Source organism: Grammomys surdaster, unplaced genomic scaffold, assembly GCF_004785775.1.
Source record: "Grammomys surdaster isolate TR1022 unplaced genomic scaffold, NIH_TR_1.0 126059, whole genome shotgun sequence".
Lineage (NCBI taxonomy): Eukaryota > Metazoa > Chordata > Mammalia > Rodentia > Muridae > Grammomys > Grammomys surdaster.
Window position 1 is genome coordinate 2,046,191 of NW_021620869.1, and position 18,154 is coordinate 2,064,344.

The following is an 18,154-nucleotide window of genomic DNA, read 5'->3' on the forward strand; positions in this document are numbered from 1 at the left end:
CTGCTGTGGACATAGGTCCCATGTTGCCTTGTATGAGTGTCTGCTGGTAGGACAAAAGGAGTGCCCCCCAGCTCCAAAGAATCACTTGAAAACCTCTCTGTATCTCTAGTCACTGTGGAAAATTCCACAGTGACTAGAACTCAGTGACAGGTGATGCTTGGCTACCAGGGCAGCTAGCAAATGTCCTTCATCTCCTGAGTTGTTGTCATGCTAGGATTCTGAGTCTCCAACTCAGAATTTACCCAGCTCCCCTTCTAATTTGATCTAACAGAATGTTAATGGCCAAACCATTGCTGGGTGAAGTCATTGGTAGTCTTCTCTCAGCCCCTGCAATGCAGATTTTCAGAGGTCATACTGCAGGGATAGGATCATGTCCCTAATCTACTAGTTTTCCTAGCAAGTGACCTGTGACCTTTCAAAATCCCAGAGCCTCTTTGTCAGGGTTTGGGGTAGAAAGGCTATAGGAGCAGGTGAGGCAATAGAGAGGATGGAAATACTGATGGATGAACACTAGTATCCAGCAACATTTGGAGATTTCAAGAGGGTAAATACCATGGCCAGGAGCTGTCTAGACCCCTTGGCTAGGTCTTAGTGAGGCTCTTGTGGTATGGATCCTCCAAGCTTTCATGCTCAGGCCGACCCTGTAATCTGCTTCTGAAGAGGGCTAGACTCACCCTGTGATGTGAATGGACAGAGAGGGTGGAGAGCAGTGGGTAGACACAGTGCTTTTTTGTCTATTCTCTGCAGCCCTTCATCTCATTCCTGTTTCTCCAGGAAGCCTTTGTTTTTAGAACTCCACCCACAACGTCTTCTACTGGGGCATCATCCTCAAATAGACCTTTTCCACTATCTTGATTAACTTCTGCTGTACAGTTTGTGGGGACACCATTTGAAGACCACAGTAGTGTATCTGATCACCAGGTGCTTGACCTTTGTCATGGTTGACGTGAGCAGACAGTATAGTAAGCTTGTAGATACAGTGAATGATCAGCTCTGGAGACTGCAGTAGCCTCCTCATACCAGATGTGGTCACTCCTGCTCTGCTCCTCTCATCCTTCCTGCTCCTTGCCCTAGTCTCCTTGCTCTTCCTCTGAGCTACGTCCCTGATTTCTGTGCAACTAGTGGTTGGATGGTGTTGAGAATGAGTCATAGCCTGCTGTCATGAGTTTTTTTTTTTTTTTTTTTTTAGTTTTTCAAGACAGGGTTTCTCTGTATAACCCGGGCTGTCCTGGAACTCACTCTGTAAACCAGGCTGGCCTCGAACTCAGAAATCTGCCTCCCTCTGCCTCCCAAGTGCTGGGATTAAAGGCACGCACCACCACTGCCCAACAGTCATGAGTTTCTTAAACACTCTGAAATCCATTTCAGTAGCTTTTTTGATTCCTCTTTGGTAAATGTAGACTTATGTGAAAAAGTATCTAAGAGTAGATATAAAACTGAGACTGTCTGTCATAAGTTTACCATGCTCAGTTCATTGTACTTGTCTCTCATAGAGGAAAGTCAGTGTGACCTCTCACTGCCACTAGTGACTGTCATCCAAATTCCTGTCTCCAGGGTGGACAGCAACCCGGTGGATGGTGAGCAGTCATTGCCCACAGACCAGCAAAGTGTTCCAAAGAGAAACCTGCTAGCCCATGGTGAACAGTTACTATCTCAGACTCAACCAGACACCCCAGAAATAGCCCTACCAGTCCTTAAAGATCATTTATTGTCTGAAATTCAGAAAAATATCTCAGAAGAAAGCCCACTAACCCACAGGAAATGGTTATTATCCAAGGCCCAGCAAGACACCACAAAAGGAAGCCTGCCAGTCCACGATGAGCAGTTATTGCTTGGAGGCCAGCATATTCATGTCTTGGGAAAGGAGAGTCCTTCAGCAGCAAAGAACTACAGGGAGGGTCTTTTAGAAGAAAGCAGGTCCAAATCAGTGGATGTAAAACAGTTTGCTTCTTGTGAAGATTCCGAGCCTCTAGTCCCAGCTAAGGACAGCAGCAGTGTGGACATGTGTAATCTGCAACAGGAATCTCAGTTGGAGCTGATGGGTGTCAGCAGTCCCAGCAGTCCTAACCCCTGGGCTGATGCCACCATGCCTGAGCCCCACACTACAGGGCAGATAGCAGGAGGGAGCCTAACATACTGCCCACAGCATAGGAGCGAGTGGATCTCACAGCAGCGGGGCCAGGACTCGGCTCCCAGCCCCTCTGAAATGACGTGTGTCTTGCTTGGGACACCCACTCTAGATGAACCATGGCCAGGAGTGAGAAATGACCGAGAAGAGCTGCAGACTTGCTTGATTAAGGAACAGTTATCCAAGTCAAGCTGTGTGGGAACTCTGGGCATGTCCTGTGTGGAACTTGTCCCAGCAGAACATCCTCCTTTCACTGCCCCTTTGTCCTTCTGTGACCTGGGAGGCCGAGACCTGCATGCTAGCCGCTCAGGTAGCTCCTCAGCCTGCTATGCTCTGGCCACTGACCTCCCTGGTGTCCTGGAGGCAGGGGAAGCCCAGGAGGCTGATGTCAGTTCTTACTCTTGGAACCTCAAGGAGCTCTTTCTCAAGGACCAGACAGACAGAACTCCATCCCATTGTTCCTGTACCACATCTGAACTCAGCGAGGCGCCATCTGTTTCAGTGGTGGGGTCAGATTTAGATGTGGGTATTCTGCACAGGCAGACTTCAGATATTTTAGTTGACCGAGAGATGTTGCTCCTTACTGGGACCTATTTTGACCTTGGCGAAGGCCAACAGTTCCAGGAGACGGGAGCACGACGTGATCAGGCAGAACTGTCTAACATTTCTTTGGTATCTTCTGAACGCTATGAAACTAGTGACATAGAAAGCCCAGGTTGTGGCCCTCCCGTACCAGATCCTGGTCCCAGTGATATGTGCCTATCAGCAGAGGAGGCCAGGCTGAGTGCCCAGGTCACTTCTACTCCTGTGGCACCCGGGGCCACCAGCCTGCAGCAGGAGATCCAAGAGGGCATCTACTCAGGGAGCTGCTACCACCGAGATGGCTTACGACTGAGTATGTTCTGGGGAAGAGGCTTTTTCAATCCTAGTAATGGTTCATGAGGTCATTGGAGGGATCCACAGAGCTCTGTACTTCCTCCCCTTCCTGCCCTTCAGGTATACAGTTTGAAGTAAAGCGTGTGGAGCTCCAGGGCTCTGCAACCCTGTTCTGCTGCTGGCTGGTGAAGGACCTCTTACATAGTCACCGGGACTCGGCCACCCGAACCCGCCTGTTCCTTGCCAGCCTGCCTAGCTCCACCCATTCCATGGCTGAGCTCTCTGGATCCAGTTTTGGAGAGGTTGGTATTTGTGGTCAGCTCAGTCTTCTGTGCACTTCTACTGTACTGCAGGTTTCCCAGGTGGCATCACTGCCTTTTTGTCTGGAATGGGTGGAGGGTATGCCTGTGGCTTTTTAACATTGTCTTCTAGTACCCCGTGTAAGTATAAAGCAAATGTAGAACTTTAAATGAATGTATACCTTGTACAGTGGGATGTAGATGCAGTTGGACATAAGCCAGTTTGGGATGATGGCTAGGCACTGCCAGAGGGGCCCTGGAAATTTTCAGACTAGCCCACTGTGAGCACAGGCGATGGGAACAGCATGGATGCAGGTGCTTTACTGATAGAGATGAGATGACTTGTGATCTCCCAGATCTTTCTTTGTGTCTTCAGGTGCTCAGAGCCAAGCCTTGGTTTGAGGAATCCCCAACACCTGCAGAGCTAGAGGGGCTGGCGGCCTGCGAGGGCGAGTACTCCCATAAGTATAACACCATCAGCCCACTTGGCAGTGGGGCCTTTGGCTTTGTGTGGACTGCAGTGGAGAAGGAATGCAACAAAGAGGTGCTGGGGCTGGTGTCGGGATGGCCCTGCTGGAAGTCCTGTGATTTATAACTCTTAAGACTTGTCATGGAGGAGGAGGAGGAGGAGGAGGAGGAAGAGGAGGAGGAGGAGGAGGGGGGACCAGGACATGGGTACTTTCTGGATATAGATAGACTTTCTGCCACTTAGTCTAACTCCAGACAGTAGCCCTATTGAATTTCATATTTAGGCATTGCTTTTTTGCAGGCTCTTTGTCCCCAGCCAGGCTTATTACTATGTTGATCCCTTCCCTCTTCTGAGCAACAGGCTTATACTATTCTTCTGCTATTCACATGGCATGATGCCACATGGGCATGCAAACTCACTTTTAAAGCCAAACCTAGGACTTCCTCTGATTAACTGGAAAAATATGCCCCCACCAAACATAGAAGCAAGGTAGCTGACAAATACTCTCAGGGCCACCCAAGATTTCTTGTGATAGCTCTCATATGCCTGTTGGGTGCCAGGCATTTTTTTAGGTGCACTGAATTTCTCCCAACTGGCTGCCTTCCCCAGTCATTCGGGTCATTCCTGTGCATTCCTCTCTCTGAGCTTTAGATCTCACTTTCCTTCGCTCCCAGATCCTACTGGCACATTTTGGTTTTAGTACCAACCATCCTATTCAGAGGCAGCAGGCACTTCCTGCTTTTGTGAACAGTGTCAGACTCCCCAAGCATGGAACTACCAGTCAGATCCTCGAGGGCCCCTTGAGTATTGCCACAGAGTGTTTTCTTACTACTTGTTGCTGGAATGTTCCAAAGATCTGTGCCTGCGTTGCTGGGTCTTTGTGGTTCTAATGATTTTTCAGAGGATATTTTAGGATTTCCCCCATCCTATGGCAATTATGTCTTTCCTCTCCTCGCTCCACTTTCTATCCTTTTTCCTTCCTGTCACATTGGCTAGGGCCCCAGAGCAGTGGGACTTGACGGTTATGCCACTGGTTCCTTGGCTCTCAGGCTGTCACTGTGTTACCTTTCATTTCCCAATGAGCATGTTTATTTCTTTATTGTTTATTTATTATTTATTATTCATTGAATGAGTCAACTATTGAATGATGTCTTTCCAGCACTTATTTATATAACTGTACTCCTGTTTCTTTTTTTAATATAATGATAACACTAATGTATTTTCTTATGCTCATGGATTCCATCCTTGGTTATGTATAATATCTTTCAATGCATTGCTAGCTTTGATTCGCTTTTGTATTTATTTATTTTTATTTTAAAATTCTGGATTATAGGTCAGATGTGGTGGTACATGCCTTTAATCCTAGCACTCAGGAGGCAGAGGCAGGTGAATCTCTGTGATTTCAAGGCTAGCCTGGTCTACATAGTGTTTTCCAGGACAGCCAGGCCTACTTAGAAAAATTTGTTTTAAAAAAAAATTTATTATTATTGTATATATGTGCATATATAATGCATATACATGTATAAGTACATGCTACACAGTATATGAGGAGGCCAGAGGAAAACTTGAAAGAGCTGGTTTTCTACTTTCACTGTCTGAGTTCTAGGGATTGAACTCAGGTTATCAGGTTTGGCAGCAAGCTCTTTTACTTGTTGAGCCCTCTTGCCAGCCCTAAAATTGATGATTCTTTATTTACTTGGAATCCTGAAGATATGGTGAACTCACTGCATAGATTTTTTTGGGAGTAGTAGTGTTAGACTGTTTTATTATATTTTTGCACATGTATATATATTTCAAAACTTACCAGGATATATTTAGGCGTTTGTGTGTATTCTTTATTCTTGCCTGATGTTGGGGAGACTTGGGTCTGGATGTTTGAAGCTTTATTTTAAAAGACTTTATCTTTTCTTTCTTTTTCTTTTTCATTTTTTAAAAAATCAATCCTCTCCCTTATGTCTCTGAACTCACTTGAGGCACGGTGGTAGCTCCTGGAGAATGCCTTCCTCTTTTTGTCTTCTTGTTCTGTGGTTACCGGGCAGCAGGCATCTACTAACAATGTCTAAAACGGCACATCTGCTGGCTGTTGACCTCCCTTCCTGGGCTTGAGCTCCTCTTCAGTTCCTCAGGACCTCACTGGCTTGCTTCTGCCTCATCTTTCTGAGTTCTCTCATGTCTCTCTCCTGGACAAGACATGAAAGCCTTCCTTCCCTGTTCAGAATTTGTCTGCTTCACCCACGACATATCTCTTCTCTCCAGACGCGTGTGAGAGACTCAGTTGTATAGCGCAGAACCTCCTGGCTGCTACGCCTGTTCCACACCCACCTCCAGTCCTGGCCCTTGCTTGGCTTCCTAGAGGTTGGCACTTCCAGGCCTTTGTCCCGGCGCCCCTCCCTTGCACCTGTCCACCTTGTGCCTTGTCATTTCTCTTTCCTCACCACTCAGCATTCCCTGGTATGTGATGCACTTCACTGTCTTACTTCCTCAGAGGATCAGCTCCTTGGAGCATAACAGTGTCTCTCACTGATACATAATTAGGCCTTGTTGGAATTTTGACCCAAGGCTGCTTTACCTGTAGTCCTAGCACTCCATGTAGTAGCCAGTCTGTTGATTGGCTACCCTGTCTTGTAGTGGCTGACATGCAGTCTTTTTTTTACAATGGAACTTTGTCCCATTTTTGCCAGGTGATGTTTCTTATGTTTACTACACATGTCAGGCTTGAGAGACTCCCTGGTTAATTTCAGCATCAGGACTGACACTTATCTAATGATGATAGTTTTCTTTTCTTTCTTTCTTTTTTTTTTTGTTTGTTTTTTTGTTTTTGTTTTTTTGTTTTTCGAGACAGGGTTTCTCTGTGTAGTCCTGGCTGTCCTGGAACTCACTCTGTAGACCAGGCTGGCCTCAAACTCAGAAATCCGCCTGCCTCTCCCTCCCAAGTGCTGGGATTAAAGGCGTGTGCCACCACTGCCCGGTGACAGTTTTCTTTATTTTCTCTACTCTGTACGATTATTTCATTCTCTTGGAGGTGATAGAGAGTATCAGGTTTCTGAGACTTCTTTTTCCAGCATTGGCCATGGCTCTTCAGCACCTGCAGGGACCCCCGTCTACCCCATCTTGCCCATAATAGACACGTAGAAATTGCCAGCATTTTTATTCAGCTGCTTCCTTCTCCTCTTCTCCTGTTGCTACATTTCTTTTTACATGGCTATGGGTCTTGGGGGAGGCAGAAAGCCAGTGGTGGGCACTGGGTTTAACAGATGGTAGAGGACTCTGCTCTTCTCCCGTCTAGGTGGTGGTGAAGTTTATTAAGAAGGAGAAGGTTTTAGAGGATTGTTGGATTGAGGATCCCAAACTTGGAAGAGTTACTTTAGAGATTGCAATTCTGTCCAAGGTGAAACATGCCAACATAATCAAGGTAGACGGTGATTTCTCTGTGTGCTGTCACTGTCGTGGCACTTCTTTAACATTAATCTGTTGACTGGAGTTGTTTCTAAACAAAGCCGGACCTGGCCTTGTCTCTTTCAGGTTCTGGATGTATTCGAAAATCAAGGGTTCTTCCAGCTAGTGATGGAAAAGCACGGCTCTGGCTTGGACCTCTTTGCTTTTATTGACCGCCATCCCTGCTTGGATGAGCCCCTGGCGAGTTACATCTTCCGACAAGTGAGAGTGGGCTGGCTCTCTGTGGGCTGGATGTGCAGTGGGGTGGTTGAGCTCCATGGCTGCAAAGGTTAGTGGCATGTAGACAGGTTCCTCAGTGAGCCAGTGTTAGCCTTCAGCCATGGGGTTTATGGGGTAAGAGAAAAGGAGATTGGAAGGAATTACCAGGGAAGTGTATTTTAGTGATTACAGTTTATTCATATATATCTATACCAGTCACAAACATTAAAAACAACAGAGTCATCCTTTGCTCTGAGTTCTATGTCTTTGATTTTGTGTCCTCACCAACCATGTGACCTTGTGTATAGCCTTAACCATCTAATGTGTACAGTTAAAAACACTATTGTGACTACATGAAAAGGCTCTTGGGATTAAATCAGAGATTACCTAAAGAGGCATAGAGATTGCAGTGTGAGCTATCCCATGTCAGAAAGTTTGTCTTGATCTGCTTTTGTATTGAAATGTATATGGATCTCTGTTCAATTTTTAGGAATGGGAAGGTGATCAGCAAATCTGGAAGGCATCTGAGAAGCAGGAAGGGGAAGAAGGGTGGAGACAGTGATTCTTGTTTTAAATAATGAAAAGGCAATGGTTCCGCCCTTAGGTGCCCTAAAAATGTGTGGAACGTTTTTACTAGTCCTTTGCTTATTTCTTGAAAGTGATCTGATTCCTCATGAAAGCTTAACATTTCTTCAAAGTTGTAAACTCCCGAAAGTTTCTCAGGCTTCTCCATGTGTGGTTCAGCCATTATGGAATGCCAAAAGAATGCCCCACTCCTCCTCTCATACTTCCTGTCAGAAGATTATGTGTTTTCTATCATTTGTCCATCATCCATCCATCCATCATCAATGTGTTTATCATCCTGTCTATATTTTCTTCTTTCTTGTTTGTCAAAGATGGGACTGGAGCCTGTTGACAGCAGTACTACCCCAGGAAGCAGTGCAGTGGGCAGCTGTGTAGACACCAGGCACAGCTGGGGCTTGTAGAAAGAAGGATGAGTTCAGTACAGTTTAGTTGTAGAGAGACATTGCAGTCTTATGAAAAATATGTTTTCTTACTAAATGTGGTAGTACACATTATAATTTCAGCACTACAGAGGCTGAACCAGGAGCATAGAGAACTCAAGGCCACTCTGGGCTACATAGCAAGGTTCTCCCCTGACCCAGGTTCTCCTGATTGAGCTCCAACATGTATGTGTCTATGTATGCATGGGTACGTGTTCATATGTTCATGAATGTTAAGCATGTATCTATGTCTGCATGTATATGTACATGCATGCCTTGTGTGTTTCTATAAACCTGTATATGTAAATATGCAGGAAAGTGTTTATAATGTATACTTATTTATTAATTAATTGATCTTGGTTGACATGCCATTAACTGTCTTTCTGATTTAAAGATTTTTATGAAGTATAACATTGTCTCCAAACATTGATTATGTCCATGAAATTACTAAGTTGGTTGCTCCAGTTGCTATCCAAAGTGTGGAATAATTAGCCTTACTGAGGGAGACACAGAGTGCCTGTCAGATGGCCTTGATGATGACTGCCTCCCAGAGGCAGAGTGCCTAGATATCACCTACTTCCTGCAGAGGCCCCTTACTCCACATAGTAGTCGGTGTGCTGGCTGGGGAATGATAGTGAACAGACATGCAGAGGAGCTGCAGGAGCCCTGCATCAGGATTATCTGCTCCTGCTTTAACCTCAGACTGTAGCCTGCCCTCTACACACGGCACTTTCCTTTTCTGTGAGCTGAGGTATCCACACAGTGCCTATGCGTGCATACTTGGCCTGCCTTTGCTCCTGAGATGGTTATGGCAAGTGTCTGCTTGGAGGCTTTCTTTAGTTAGTAGTACCATTAGAGACATTGTGAGCCATACATTTGCTTTCTGGCAAACTCTGCTCTGTGTGAGCCACAGAGATGCCATCCCAGAGCTGCTGTGCCTCCTGTCTCTGCAGAACCGCATCTCCAGCACCCAGAACTATGCTCTGGAGAACGTTTATCTTTTCTTTGTTGATGTTTTTCTTTTTTCTGGCTAATATTTAGTATACATGCATGTTTTACTTGAGTTGCTGTTTGGAGTGTTCCCTTCCTTTCCTCTGGTTCCAGTTGGTGTCTGCTGTAGGATACCTGCGCTCCCAAGGCATCATCCATAGAGACATCAAGGATGAGAACATCGTGATTGCTGAGGACTTCACAATCAAGCTGATAGATTTTGGCTCAGCTGCCTACTTAGAGAGGGGCAAACTATTCTATACCTTCTGTGGAACAATCGAGTACTGTGCGCCTGAGGTTCTCATTGGAAACCCGTACGTGTCACACGCCCTTGTAGTTTACCTTCCTCTTAACTCTTACGTGAAGCCCACGACTGTTGTGATTTTAGGAAGAAATGGTTTCGTGTGTGCCTTTTATTGAGTAATGAGGGTTCTGCAAGTAAGTGTGCAGTAGGCGGGAAGCTGGACATGGACGTAGGGAGCCATTCTACTATGTCAACTTTCGGTTGTGGTTTGATGTTACACAAAGTTAGAAAAATAGAAGACAAAGAGGAAGGTCTCAAAAGATGAAATTCTCAGAGTGGCTCCTCTGGAACTTGCTCTACTTAATCTTAATATTGGGAATAATCATTATTTCAAATTTTTATTTATCTTTATTTCATGCATTTGAGTGTTATGCCTGCATATATGTTTGTGTAGCATGTTCAGTGCCTTCAGAAGCCAGAAACGGGTTAGATTCTATTCTGGTTACCGTTACGTAGTGGCTGAAAGGTAGTCAGTGTTGAAGAGGAGCTGCATGTAAACTGGCTCACTGCACATGCTTCGAGTGGCTGGGCTGCCCCTCCACACAAAGGCTATGGCACTCCCATCTCGGCTTCAGTGCTCTGTGTCCTGTGCCTTCTGCCTGCCTCCTGTCTGCATTGTGCTTTCCACTCCCTGCTCATCTTTTACAGTTGTATGTGTGCTGGTTCTGCTTGTGGGCCTCTTAGGTGGGACCTTGTCTCATTCTACATCCTTCCACATCCTATATACCTGCATCTCATCAGGGAAAAGGCTTTCTGAAGAACACTTATCTTTCTGCAGTTTTTCTTCTTCTTTTATATCTATATCTACTATCTATATATATCTGCACTATTCCTACATATATGTAGATACACACACACACACACACACATATATATATATGTATATACATATACACATGCACATGCACATACACATATATATATATATCTGCTCTAGTGGTCAGCAAACTCTGGCTGGCTAAAGGCAACCTGCCTAGAAGCTGGTAGCATGGGTGAAGTTCAGGTAACAACTCCTCACCTCTTCCCTGAGGCGGGCTTTGTCTATCTTACTTCCTGATAAGCCTCTTCATCCTACCATTCGTTTCTTTGACCCTTTATCCGTCACTACATTTTGTCTTTGAGTTTCTCCTCATTCGTCTCTTCTTTGAACATTTCTTTCTCTCACCTTGTTCTGATGCTGCCTGTGGTGAGGCCTCTAGTGAGACCAAGTTATGATTTGCTACCGACTCATCTGTTCTCCCCACCTCTGGGAATCCCTCCTTTTTCTGGTCATGTAGAGGGCCTCTTGCTTGGGATAACCCTGAATGGACTGTGAGAACTTGAGTCTCTGGCTGGGGATGGAAGGCCCTGGAACTCAGAGTTGGGGTTGGCTCATTGAGCTTTGTAGTGAGTGCAGAGAGGCTCTGAAACGTTCTCCTTTCCTCCTTGCAGCTACAGAGGGCCAGAGCTGGAGATGTGGTCTCTGGGGGTCACCCTGTACACGCTCATCTTCGAGGAGAATCCCTTCTGTGAGGTGGAGGAGACCATGGAGGCAGTCATTCATCCCCCATTCCTGGCTTCCCAAGGTGAGTTTGAGCTCCAGGGGGCAAATGATAGCACTGCCTGAGACCTCGGCACTTTCGTTTCTGCCTCCTCTCTACTAATGACTTCTTTGACCTTTCTTTTTATTCTTCTAACATTTGATCTGAGCATAATAATCTTAATGTGACTCAAAAACATTTTGGTAATTTTTATTAGTGTCCTTTGGATCTTCAAGGCCCTCTTGGAAGTGATACTTTGCAGTTAGTAACCTTGTCTGTGGCAGCATCTATGAAGTCAGATGCTTATTGTTGGTCAGAAGCCCCATTTGTGGAGGAGGGTAGTGTCAGTGTACAAGGAAACTTGACCCTCAGCAGCTCCTGTAGAAAATATCAGTCATCCCATGAGCTGTTGTGACAGCAGCTTGAGGCCAAGTGGTACTTTGTGTATGTAATGAAAGCCAGGGAGTCAAGTGGACTTTGCCTCAGATGCCAGAAAGGCTTCCTCAGCTTGGAGCAGGTGCCTCAGGAGCCTGGAGCCTATCGGAGCTTACGGAGCTGGCAGCTGTGTCAGGTGTCAGCTCGGGCCCCTTCCACTCTGGCATCCTGTGGGCCCACTGCAGTCAGTCACTGGGAGGACCCACATGATGGCAGATCTTCAGTCTGTGCCTTAGCTTCTGTGTAGGTAGAAGTCTCTGTCTGGTTTAAGAATCCCAGATAGGGCTTTAAATCAGATTACCATTTCACAGTTGCAGGAGCTGAAAGTCTGAGTAAAGGTGGTGGCTGGTTCAGTTTTCAGTGAGACCTCTTTTTGGCTTGTAGATGGCACCTTCTTTCTGTGTCCTCATGGTGGAGTCAGGGAACTTAAGTCTTTTCTACCTCTTAGGATACCAGCTCATCTGTCTTTCCCGCCCATAGCTTCCTCAAACTCTAACCACCTCCCAACAGCCGACTCCCTGCACCATCACATTAGGGTCAAGTTCCCCAGCACACATACTCTGGAGGCATGGACTCAGCTCTAGTACATTGGATTTGGAGCTTTCCTAACGTGTGGATCCTTAAGATGCTGCAGTTTATGTGGAGGACAGTTCCGCTCCGTGGGTTCTCATTACACAGACTGGGTTCCTGATGATACGGCTCTGGAAGGTCAGCACATACATATATTTGGAGGAAATAGGTTGAGTCCCTGTTAGAGTTCAGTCTACTTCCCCCACATACTGATCTGAGGTACTTCAGCTGGCTACCGTTTTCTCTTGCATGTCATGTCCATCCTCTGTCACTCACAGCCAGAGCCCCTGTGTCAGAGTTAGGGTTTCTGTTGCTGAGATAAAACACTGCAACCAAAAGTAACTTGGGAAGCAAAGTATTTCAGCTTACAGTTCCACATCACAGTCCATCACTCAGGGAAGTCAAGGCAGGAACTGAAATGGCTAGAACCTGGAGGCAGGAGCTGATGCAGAGGCCATGGAGGAGTGCTACTTACTGGCTTGCTCCTCATGGCTTGTACAGCCTCCTTTCTTAAAGACACAGGAATACCTACTAGCACATGGGTGGCAGTATTCACAGTGATCTGGGCCTTCCCAAATCAAGTCAAGAAAATGCCCAGCATGCTTGCCTACAGGCCAATCTGGTGGGGACATTTTTTTTCCAATTGAAGTTCCCTCTTCCTAAATAACTCTAGTTTGTGTCAAGTTGACATAAAACTAGCCAGTACACCTTGTAAGTAGACAGTCAGAGCTTTGAGTGAGCTGGATCTCAACTTCTACACTTCCACTTTGAAGGTGATGGGTTCATAAATTCATTTGCTGAATATATCAGGCCAGGCCTTAATGCCTTAGAACTCCTGGCTGCCTCCTTGCTCTGTGGGAGGCTCTGTGAGGCAGGATAGCTTGAAATCTACAGGTCTGAGATGTGTTCCATTTGACTGTGGCCTGGATCCTCCTGTGTTCTTTATGTCCCTAGAACTTATGAGTCTTCTGTCTGGGCTGCTGCAGCCTTGCCCTGAGCAGCGGACCACTTTGGAGAAGCTGACCATGGACCCTTGGGTGACACAGCCTGTGAACCTTGCTAACTACAGTTGGGAAGAGGTGTGTAGGACCAACCAGCCAGGTGAGAAGTCAGTCTCCCTTCCTCTCCCCTCCTTTCCTTAGTTTGGGGTGGGAAGGTGAGGTTCCTTCTGTCCTAAATCCATGTGTCAAGAGTTTGTAGCTGGCCTGAAAGATTGGGCTTGATTATGCAGAGACCCTTAGATGCCACTTGGTTTCAGAGTGTGGGTATGGACCAGAGAGGGAGGGCAAGTGCTTATAGAAGCCCTGGCCAGGAGGAGTGGGAAGGCAACAGTTGAAGAGGCAGTTGGTTGTCTAGTCCAAAGAGGAATAAGGGTATAGATACTGACTGATGCTGTGGGGCTCCATGGGGGACATGTCTCTTCAGACAAGGCTTCCTAGACCCAAGTCAGAGCCTCTGGGGAATCAGGCTGGAGATTAGCACCCCCTTCACTAGCATCTTAGCAGGCTCTATACTTCAAGAATATCACTGGGCTGGAGAGAGGGCTCAGCGGTTAAGAGCACCAACTGCTCTTCCAGAGGTCCTGAGTTCAATTCCCAGCAACCACATGGTGGCTCACAACCATCTGTAACAGGATCTAATGCCCTCTTCTGATGTGTCTGAAGACAGCTACAGTGTACAATAAATAAATAAATCTTTAGGAAAAAAAAAAAAAAGAATATCACCACTGGGGTTTCAGAAGCCACTGCCCCTCCATTCTGTTGTCCTAAACAGAGTATTTTATTGCTAGCATGCAATGTATTTTCTTCTTCATCCTTCAGAAAGCGGCCTGCTGTCAGCTGCAAGTCTGGATCTTGGGAGTAGGAGCCCAAGTGACGTGGCTCAGACAGAGGGCCTCTGTGGGCTTCCTGCTCCCAGGGAGACTCCTGGTGACCAGCGCTGCTTGCATCTTGAGGACCCCTCTTTACCAGTCAGCTGAGCAAGCTCTCCTGCTCTACTCCACTTGGTTTGGGAAATTGTATGGATTTCAGGGCTTCCTACCTGGAGAAAGGAAGTTGTGAAGAATTGGGATGAATTCCCCTTCTGTAGATTCCTGTGCAAATGCTACAAGAGCCTGTGATACTATTTTTCTTAGGTTTATGATAGATTTGTAATTCATGTTTTTTTATAACCTTGAAAATCATTCTAATGTTCAATTACTTTGTACTATTAAAGGGCTTTAAGTTGTGAGCCTCAGAAAGACATGTGGAGTGTTTAACTTCTCTATTTGTGTTGTTGGTTCTTTACTCGTAAGTTTTTAAGGATCTCACCATGTAACTCTGGCTGGCCTGCAACTCAACTATGTAGACCAGGTAGACCTTAAACTGACAGCTCTGCCTGCTCTTGCTGCCCAAGTGTTAGGATTGAAGATGTGTGCCACCATGCCCAGCTCTTGCTGGTTTTGTGTTTAGGTTTCTTTCCCACTGATTTGGTACATTTGACATGTGACAGATGTGTGGAGTCTATAGAAGTGGCCAGACAAAAATGGCCAGAATATTTATTTATTTTCTTAAACATTTTCAAAATTAAAGCTACGTTGTTAACAGTTACACTGGTGAGGACTGTATGGGACATGAGAAATAATTGGTTTTCTTTGTTTTTCCATTTCTGTACCCTATGTACTACAGCTAAAATGAAATCTATCCTGGTTTGGTCTGGCGGTTGAGGCCTGTCAGCCATCTGTCAATCCTTAATGCCCTGCCAGCACTTTCAGACATCCTGTGATTGGCTCAGTTAGACTTTGTCTATGTGACAGGCTCCAGCTGCACCTTTGTGTCTAGTTGAATGGCTTCAGCCCTACCAATGTCTGTGTGTGAGGGTTTCTAGGCCCAGTCCCCAGAAGTTAGTGACATTTTTAGCTTTTGATTTCAGATGACTTTGTTTCCAAGAATGAAACAAACATATTCTACTGTAGTCTTTATTACACATAAAGCACAAGATATTGCAGAATTGCAATATTCCCCCAGCCCCCAAACAGGAGTATAGCTTGTTGAAGATGCAAAATCCAATTTTCTAAGAACCATTTCCACATTAGGAAAAAAAAATCATTAAAGCTTTTGGTTATAGCCCGATGCCTTATGGGTGTTCTTTGCAGAACAAAAACAAAAACAAACAAACCCTTGAGACTGAAGTTGTGAGGCAGTAGCTATAATATTTTCTGTGGAATTTCAAGAATGAAAAGTTTTGTGAGGACTGAAGATGCCATCAGAGTTTCACAGTATCCTGTGTTTCAGCTTCCACTGTTTCAGAGCTGGCTGACTTGTTCAGGTTCCTAGATTGTTCTAAAAAAGTCAGAGTGGCATAGAGTTTTCTTAGGCTTTAGGTGTAAAGGCTTAAATAATAACTATTTAGAAAGAAAATTAAGACAAAAGTAATTCTTTAGTTTTATACAGATTACAACTTTTCTGTCCTATATAAAATCTTTCTGTCAAAAGATATGTTTAAACACTTCAGCATTAGACCAGTGTCTAGCACAAAACATTTATGTGTTTATTGATGCACTAGCCAGATCATTTTTCTCAGTAGCAGACAATAAACTAGGAAGAAATGGTATGACTTAGAAGTGGTGGAATCTAGGCAGCTGTTAGAATACAGCTTCTTTCTTTTACTGCTCTCCCCTTCTAAAAGTTTCCCAGGCTCTTTGCCTGAACATGTCTAAGATGCAAATTTAGTGCATAGAAATTGGTTTGGAACATTCTGGTGCTTCATCTGTATGGGAAGCCAGACCTCTGGCTGAGAGGGCTTTGATGTCATTTTCCCTGTAATTTTATTGCTTGGGCCATGTTCTTTTTTTAAAAAATGACAATGACAGATACCCTTTTGTGTGTGTGTGTGTGTGTGTGTGTGTGTGTTTGTGTATGTGTGTATGTGTGTGTATATACCACATGTATATTTGTGAGGTGTTTGTATATATGCATATTTTCAGTTTGGTGTCCTCTGTGACTTGCTTTGAGGCAGGGTCTCTCCCTATAACCAGACCCACATTCTTTTTGGCTATACTGGCACTCAGTGCTGGGTTTATAGGCATTAATGGGACCATGCCTGGATTTTGATGTGGGTGTTGGGGTCTGAACTGTAACCCTTATTTTGTGCTGTTAACTGCTGAGCCATCTCCAGCCTCTAAAACATTTGACTTCTTTTGGTGTGTGTGGCTAGGTATTCATGGTGAATACAGATTCCCCCCCCCCCCAAACATAATGTTTAGTATTGAGTCTTTGGGAGTTTTACATCATGCACCCAAATCCCACTCATTTCCAATACCTTCCATGTCTGCCCCTCACCCTTGTAACACCCCCTCCCCCCAAGAAAATAAAAATTAAAAATAAAACATTGAGTTGCTTTGGAGACTGCAGTGCATTGAAAAGTATAACACTTTGCTCAGACAGCTTTACTTGCAGATGTTCATTGCAATGAGTCATTGGTCTGGTTCAAGGCCTCTGGTCTGAACAGATTGAAAGGTATGTAAATGGGCATGTGTGCCATTGTGTCTGTGTGAAGGTCAGAGGACAACTTTGTGGAGTGGGTTTGCTTCTTCATTTTTACCTGAGTTCCTAGATCAAACTCGGGACATCAAGCTGGTGTGGCAAATGTCTTAACTGCTGAGCCATCTTGCTGACTAAACATAAATCTTTAAACAATAGAACTTACCAAATACTTTTATCTGGGTCTAGATCCATATTTACCATTTCAGGAAGAATTTTGGACTGTCCTGTGAACTTATTGCTGTATTACAGTGTTCATCAAAAACTACCTACTTCAAAGATGAGACCAGGAACACAAATTAGGTTGCTCCAAGATTTTCCACCATGGATGTAGTTAGGTGAGATATTACTTGTTACAGAATAAAGCCATAAATCAAGGCATTTACCAGACACATTGGTGGGGGACCACAGATAGGAAGGATAAGGCAAAACTACTGGATAGTGCTTAACTACAGTTTTAAATATTATCTAATGATACTACTAGCTTTTGGATTGATGAAAACCAGTGGTGATCTAGGAATATATTTTAAAGGCATTCATAGTCAAAGCTGTTAGATTAGACAGGTGGACAGTGAACGAATTTCAAAAGGAAGTGCATGCTGACAGGAAGCTGACATAGCTATCTCCTTAGAGGTCTGCAAGAGTCTGACATATTCAGAGGCAGATGCTCATAGCTAACCATTGAACTGATCATGGGGTTCCCAATGGAGGAGTTAGAAGACTGAAGGAGTTGAAAGGGTTTGCGACCCCAAGAGGAAAGCAACAATACCAACCAACCAGAGCTCCCAGGGTCTAAACCACCAGCCTGGGAGCACTTAGGGAGGGACCCATGGCTCTAGCTATATATGCAAGGGAGGATGGTCCTGTCAGGTATAGGTGGGAGAGGGGATCCTTGGTCCCATGAAGGCTGGACGATGTGTGGGGGAACTCGAGGGTGGGAAGGTGGGGTAGGTGAGGGCACATCCTCATAGAAGCAGGAGGAGGGGGATGGGATGGGGGATTCCTGAGCGGAGGGCAGAAATGGGGTAAGGGGATAACATCTGAAATGTAAATAAAATATTCAATTAAAAAAAGAAGCGAGGTGAGAGAGTGTGAAAATAAGATTCTTATAACATCTCCAATGCTTCCTCTTGAGCTAGATAGTATACTTATTAAAACTTGACGCATAGTGTAAAAGTAACTAATAAATGTTAATTTCTTTAAAAAAAAAAAAAGGCTAAGAATAATCCATGATAATTTGGTTCTGGTCTGCAACATCCTAACTCCACAATTACAGAGTTAGTTTTGGCCTTGTAGAATCTTTAACACAGGTGACTGTTTTTGTCATACTTTCCCCTCCTCCCCGGCCCCCGAAACTGTGAGCTTCGGGGTAGTTTGGTTTCACC

At 45.0% G+C, this 18,154-nt stretch overlaps 1 protein-coding gene across 1 annotated transcript in view; it reads left to right on the plus strand.

Annotated features, from left to right (window-relative positions):
- The window catches only part of Pask (PAS domain containing serine/threonine kinase), a 34,187-nt gene extending 19,695 nt beyond the window's left edge, over nucleotides 1-14,492 (plus strand). The window contains exons 10-18 of the mRNA XM_028755350.1: nucleotides 1,555-3,023; nucleotides 3,125-3,306; nucleotides 3,680-3,847; nucleotides 7,059-7,184; nucleotides 7,295-7,429; nucleotides 9,535-9,734; nucleotides 11,156-11,289; nucleotides 13,204-13,350; nucleotides 14,070-14,492. Of these exons, the coding sequence (XP_028611183.1) occupies nucleotides 1,555-3,023; nucleotides 3,125-3,306; nucleotides 3,680-3,847; nucleotides 7,059-7,184; nucleotides 7,295-7,429; nucleotides 9,535-9,734; nucleotides 11,156-11,289; nucleotides 13,204-13,350; nucleotides 14,070-14,227 (2,719 nt within the window). The 3' untranslated portion in view covers nucleotides 14,228-14,492. The remainder of the gene's footprint in view (nucleotides 1-1,554; nucleotides 3,024-3,124; nucleotides 3,307-3,679; nucleotides 3,848-7,058; nucleotides 7,185-7,294; nucleotides 7,430-9,534; nucleotides 9,735-11,155; nucleotides 11,290-13,203; nucleotides 13,351-14,069) is intronic.
- Nucleotides 14,493-18,154: the final 3,662 nt, after the last annotated feature.